Below are 6,532 nucleotides of genomic sequence, written 5' to 3'. Positions count from 1 at the left end.
AAGGAGAAGAGATATACAGTTCGTAATGTATTTATTTCAACGCAAAACACAACCTTTTCCTAAACTAACCAAGTAGTTTTGGTGCCTAAACCTAAACAAACTGTGACCATTTCACAACGCTGCACTTTTGTAACAGAAAATTCTGGGCCCTATAAATAGGCAGTCTCTGTGGGCCCCCTTCCTCTCCAGGTCCCTGTTTCTGGCATCTTTTGAAAAATACTTGAGCTTACAACAGTACACATTAAAGGGTTCAATTTGTAATAGTTTTGAGGATCTGTTGACAGAACTGCAATATCCATAACTATGTACTATTTCAGTTGGCTATAAAGACCTTACATAATGAACAGTTATGTTTTTATTACCTTAGAATGAGCCATTTCTATTTACATCAAGAACAGTTCCTCTTACATGGACGTTGCCGTGTTTCTACAGTTGCCCATAGAGACAAACAGCTCTACAGAGCGCATTTCATCCCTACATTCTTGTTCTGGTATTATTCCGGCAGAGTTGATGCGTGTCGCTATATTGAATCTGTACGAAGAAGAGGAAAATAATAATATTATAAGTCTCTGAGTAGGCATCTGGTTTATTAGAAGTAAGAAGTGACGTGAAATTTAGACAAATGGATGACCGCACGTATTATTTAGCACAAGCCGACGGAGGATGAATCTTCGTCGTCAAAGAAGTGAAAACATAATGAAGCCAGACGAAGTCGGGACAGAAGCAGACATATCAAGGATAAACCTCAGTGCAGATTTTCACAGATGGAAGGAATTTTTTCAGAGCAACGCTGCAGTAGCCTGTTGTGTGTGTATGTAATCTTATTCTCCGGTGCTGTGTTTTGCTACATTGACAGAAATGTGTCGCTTACCTTCGCGAGACAATCAGCCGATCAGTATTATTGCCAATAAAATGGTAACTTACAGCATGATAGCTCAGATGAGCACGGTGGACCAGTGGATAGTACTGTGGCCTCACAGCAAGAAGGTCCTGGGTGGGGTTGGGTAATCGTGGGTTCAAATTATACAATGACAACTGGGGGTCAACTTTTTTTCCAGGTCAAAAAGAAAACCTAGTACAGACAGCGCAGGCGCGGTCTTCAGTACAACATGACAACTTTTGTAGTCAGCGGTCACTATTCTACAGCAAAACTGCCATAAAGTCAGACACCATCGTGACCGCTCAAAATAGACCCGCACAATGTTGAACCGGAACCAAAGACACCATCACAGTCTGAATTATCATAGCTTATTCCTAATTGTCAGCATTTCAAGTGTCAACTTTTTTAGCAAATATCTCCTTTCCTCTTGCTCATGTTGACTGTGAATGAAATGTAATCTGCGTTCAAAAAACAGTTGTCATTCACTGTTGGGGAATTGGAAATTTTTGGGTCTAAACCGAGTAGGCTACTGTCTAGACCTGCTCTGTATAAAAAGTGCAATGAGATGCCTTGTTATAAATTGGCGCTATATAAATGAATCTGAAATAACAGACCTGGATTTCAACCTTTTACCTTGCCAGGTAAAACTCAATGAAAACATATCATGCTTAGCCTACTGTAGATAGACTCACAAAATACTTACAAATAAACTATATTGATGTCAAAATGTGTATCTACAATAACAAATCCTCAATTTCACAGCTCACGCCCAAGCACCCGTGCTGGCTAACAATTACATAAAATATGAAATGACAGGATGGGCTATCCGCTAGCTAACATCACATAGCTCATTTTAAGTAAAGGAAATGCTGAAACTCTGAAGGTAGGAAAGAGAAGCGTATTAAAGAAGCTAGAGCTACTGACATTAACTTGGGTGTCTCCACCAGCGTGTGATGGACTGGAGCAGCTGCGCTGCGAGTGATGTGGGCACACAGACGTTCAACTAACGTCAAAGTTAGTAAATTGTATGGTCCATTTTAGGGGTATCAGAAATCGTATTTCCTATTACCTGGCGCCCACACCTGTTGCTAATTGTTCATTTTCTGACGTCAGTGGTGTGTGGTGTTCAGGGACAGACATGCCAGTTGGTGAAATCACACACATTAATTAAAACACACCAATATTTAAAACACAACATGCTAAAACAAACACAGAACACAAATAAAATATTCCAAATTAAAAACACACCAGGTGTCACAAAAATCGTCGGCCATTTCTGGCCCTGTCACATATCCTCTTAACAACGTTTTATTTCTTCCAATGTAAAGGATGCATTTGTCAACATAATCAGGGAAAAAGACACACATGAATTGTTCAATCTGAAAGAAAGCAAACATAAGATTGGAAACTAAACTCACATGTCCATCTCAAGGAAATAAGGAAAGATAAACATCTACGCTAAGTTTTCATAAACATGGACATAGGATAAAACTAAAGAGTACATTAAACTTCTCTTACCAGAACTGCCACCCTTTGTGGAGGTGAAAGAGTGAGCGAAAGGGAGTGCAGTCCTTAAATAAAGTGTGAATAAGATTTCAGCGCAGACAAAACATAGCAAAATGTTTTTTTCAACTGAAACGGTGGTTCTCTGGACACCCTACAGTGTACGCAAGCGCACTGCATTTTCCTGCCTTTTTAACGCCTTTGGGTTTACAAACTTGTTGCAGCTGATTGGGTAACACCTCAGACGCGCCCACCAAACGGGAGCAAACATACCTCGAAGCCCGTTGCATAACGTTGCAAGGAAACATATCGTTCAATCCGAAAATGTTGCAAAGCGGTGCAAAACGTTTTGAGATTGAACTCGCTCCAGGTCAATGAGGAGGAATGAAAGGTTAATGTGGGAGCCAATCAGTGATGAGATAAGAAAGGAAAGGAAGTGAATAAAAATAGAGATAAATTGGGGATCTTTACTACACAAACTGTGATCATGTACTTAACTTAAGAAACTGTGACGAGGAAGGTCTGGTACAAACCCTCCAATGGTCATATACAGAATATTGTTTTGGAAGTGAACGTGTTCTGGCTTGTGGGCATGAGGACGTGTAGCCATTTAGTTGAATATTAATATGAAAAAAATATTATTTCAGGTTTGACCTCCTCAGCAGCCACACTGAGCATCACTCCCAACAGATCTCAGTTCTTTCATTATGACCGCATCTCTCTAAGCTGTGCGCCAGCAGTAAACTCCAGCGGTTGGAAAGTAAAAAGAAACACTTCCTTTAGCACTTATGAAGTGTGCGCGTTTGGCTGGGGGATCCCAGGTGAGTCCTCTTGCCTCCTTGAGGATGCCTACCCATCAGACACCGGAGTGTACTGGTGTGAGTCTGAGCAGGGGGAGTACAGCAACACCGTCAACATCACAGTGACAGGTAATACTAAATGTGTGTGGAGCATGTTTGTGTTTATTTTCTGCTTATTTTTTTATTTTTTGCAATTAAACAGACTTTGGAAACTATAGTCAGATATTCTTCTATATTTCAGCTGGTGTTGTGATCCTGGAGAGCCCTGCACTTCCTGTGACGAAGGGAGATAAAGTGACACTTAACTGTTCCTACAAGGAAAAAGAGCAAATTGAATCTACGTCAGATTTCCCTGCTACGTTCTACAGAAATGGTGTTTTCATTGGAACTGAGCCTGCAGGGACGATGATCCTCCCCGCGGTGTCTGAGTCTGACAAAGGCTTCTACAAGTGTGAACACCCCACAAAAGGAGAATCACTGCAGAGCTGGCTGTCTGTGAGAGGTGACACAAAGTTCTGTTCTCTACATACAGTATGTGTTTGGTTGGGCGTGAGGTCGAGTGTTAGCATTAAACATGTACTATCTTCTGTAACTCAACCAATCTCTCATTCAGCATTTATTGCAGTTATTTTAGTTCTTTATTTGCGCGTATAATAAAATAAAACAAAAAAGAAGACATGCACAGTAACATAAGGAAGTGCACAGGGGGCATAAAAACCCCCTGAGCGCTTGCAAAAGGAAACCACCTAATGTGGAAGTTAAAGACAGCTGTATAAACTTGCCACAAATTTACAAACAGACCTACATACATTTTTTTAACTATCTAGAAGATTTTCTAAACAGAAATACTAGAGCTAAAAAAAAAAAAAATTACTGTGTATATGTGTACTGCTTTCATACACAGTATAATACCTCATTTACAAAGTACTGTACCTACTGTTAGTCTGTTGTTGCTGTTAAATCTTTAAAGAAATTCTTTAATGGTCTTTTTAAAAAAATAAATTATGTTCCTGAAGTCACTTTCCGTGCTCTAAAACAAGTTAGCATCCTCTACAGAAATGTGTAAATGTGCGACATTATTAAACACGTACAGAGAAGTGGACACAGAGAATGTAAGGTTGTATGTACAGTATGAACAATAATTTAATTGCATTTGCATTTAGAAAGCATGCAGAGTATAACAACGTGTATACAGTTGGTTATATGTACGTTCACGGCTCGCCCCTCCCTTTGCAAGCGCGCAGGAGAAGCTATGGTGGCCGACACGCTCTGTCGTCTTTGGGATTAAATATGTGTGGTCCTCTATTTGTCCAAATTTCTATTCTATTCTTACTTCTAATAAACCAGTCAACTACTACTACTACTAACGTTACTTGTTCTTCTTCTTCTTTGTACGTATTCAACGTAGTGACACAAGGCAATATAAGGTAATACAAACATAACGGTTCATTATGTAAGGTTTTTATACACCATTGAAAACATAGTTATAGATATTATATTGCAATTTATTTCTATTTGAATTTATTAGTGGATAGCCCCTTGAGATGCAGCGTCTCATTTTCAAGGGGGTCAAGAAACACACATGCATAACAAAAACAAAAACATAACATAGATAGTACACAAATACACAAAAACATAAATAATACATTCATAAAAAAACGTTAAGTCACTTGGCAGCTTGCACCCCACGGTGACAATAAAAACTGAAATTTTAAATGTTTCCAATAAACTTGCAACAAAAGAAAAGACATATCTTGGTTCAAACGTGTTATAATTAGTATGATAAGTACAATAAGTACATCGCATTCAGTTGAAAATACACAGGTCAAATCACTTTACCTCACTACACAATAAGGTCCAGGAACAACATTTGAGATTCAGTATGGTGTACAAGTATAATGGTATCATTTAGTTTTTGTTCGCTGTTCTTAAAAGTTCTGTGTAATAAGGATGAAAATGTTTCATATTTTAAACTCTGACAGTTGTTTTCTTCGTCACAGCTCAGCCTCCAGGTGTCAGTACCCCTCCTCCTCCTCCTCCTCCTCCACTGATGTCTTTGCCCAGGCTGGTGTGTTTCATCCTGCTGTTCCTCCTCTACACTGCCATACTCATAATATGCATATACATGTACCGAAAGTGGGCTCGAGGTAAGAACACCTTTGAAAATCTTGATATTAACAGAATATATCGATCTGTCTGTCTCAGCAGTGTAAAGTAGATATGCTGGGCCCAGGAGCAAATATTTTCCTTGGGCCTGGACAAACCAGATTTTGATCAAAACCACGGTCAGCAATTTCCCCCCAGCAGCCAAATTATTTTTAACCAGCTAACACTAACAAATTAAAAAACAGAGAGACACTTTTGTTTTTCTGATTTGACGAGCCATACAGAATCGGTTGCCACGGTGACCTCAATAAAATGTTGATCTTGAGAGACCAGAAAACCAGAAAGAAGAGCCTATTGTGAGCTTTTCATACATTTGTACTATTCAATTTTTTAAGCCAGCAATTCAGTTTAGCCCAAGCCCTTCAACAGACAGCATTCACATCACAGTTGCTTCAGAAATTGTTTTTCTACCCACAAACCTCGCTTCGTGATAAACTAGGTGAAGTCAGCAGCAACAGAGCTGGTTGTCACAGCAACAGTGGTAGAAAGGAAGCAGGGAATTTAACCAATGGTGGTGAAATTTAAACTTGAAAGGCTCGTAAAATGACTCCACTTAAGACTTTCTCTGTTCTGGTTTTCCTGCAGCTCGAGCTGATGCAAAAATATGAGCTTCTAATCATCTGGTGCTGGACTGAAGAGGAGGAGATACAATATATGCTGGTCAATACGAGGTTATATACTGAACCACTTACCATGACTAACGTAAAATTCTCAACAAGCATTATATTTTATATTTTTACATTTCTTATTCTTATGTGACAATGTTTGTATGTAACAACTAAAAATAAATAAATAGACTTGTTTTTTGAATAGTTGTTTTGAATTGTATTTCAGTAATGAAGATCCCTTATATAGGGCTGATTTCAACCAGATTTCATCTGGACAACATGAACATTTTGGAGCTTTATCAACCATTTATGCAAAACTGTGCAGCACAGACCAATGTGGCTGCATTTTTATTTATGACTTTACTTGATAACTTGTCAACATCCTCACAGAGGACATTTTATAACAGCCACAATAACAGCCCTGTGAAGGCGGACAAACAATGTTGTTAATTAAATTAGCTGGTTAACATGTCACCTTCAGCTAATTATTAACACGGTTGAGGCTCAGGGGAATGTCAGTTTTGCAGACATTTAGTCTTAAACCAAAGTATTGGATTAAAAGTCACAGGATTATG

At 38.9% G+C, this 6,532-nt stretch overlaps 1 protein-coding gene across 1 annotated transcript in view; it reads left to right on the top strand.

The window, feature by feature from the left end:
* LOC123980364 (sialoadhesin-like) overlaps positions 1 to 6,159 on the top strand; it is a 9,699-nt gene extending 3,540 nt beyond the window's left edge. The window contains exons 2-5 of the mRNA XM_046064719.1: positions 3,031 to 3,312; positions 3,425 to 3,685; positions 5,184 to 5,330; positions 5,935 to 6,159. Of these exons, the coding sequence (XP_045920675.1) occupies positions 3,031 to 3,312; positions 3,425 to 3,685; positions 5,184 to 5,330; positions 5,935 to 5,957 (713 nt within the window). The 3' untranslated portion in view covers positions 5,958 to 6,159. The remainder of the gene's footprint in view (positions 1 to 3,030; positions 3,313 to 3,424; positions 3,686 to 5,183; positions 5,331 to 5,934) is intronic.
* The last annotated feature ends 373 nt before the right edge of the window (positions 6,160 to 6,532 follow it).

The sequence above is a fragment of the Micropterus dolomieu genome, linkage group LG12 (genome assembly GCF_021292245.1).
Source record: "Micropterus dolomieu isolate WLL.071019.BEF.003 ecotype Adirondacks linkage group LG12, ASM2129224v1, whole genome shotgun sequence".
NCBI lineage: Eukaryota > Metazoa > Chordata > Actinopteri > Centrarchiformes > Centrarchidae > Micropterus > Micropterus dolomieu.
This window is presented reverse-complemented; position numbering and strand designations above follow the sequence as displayed.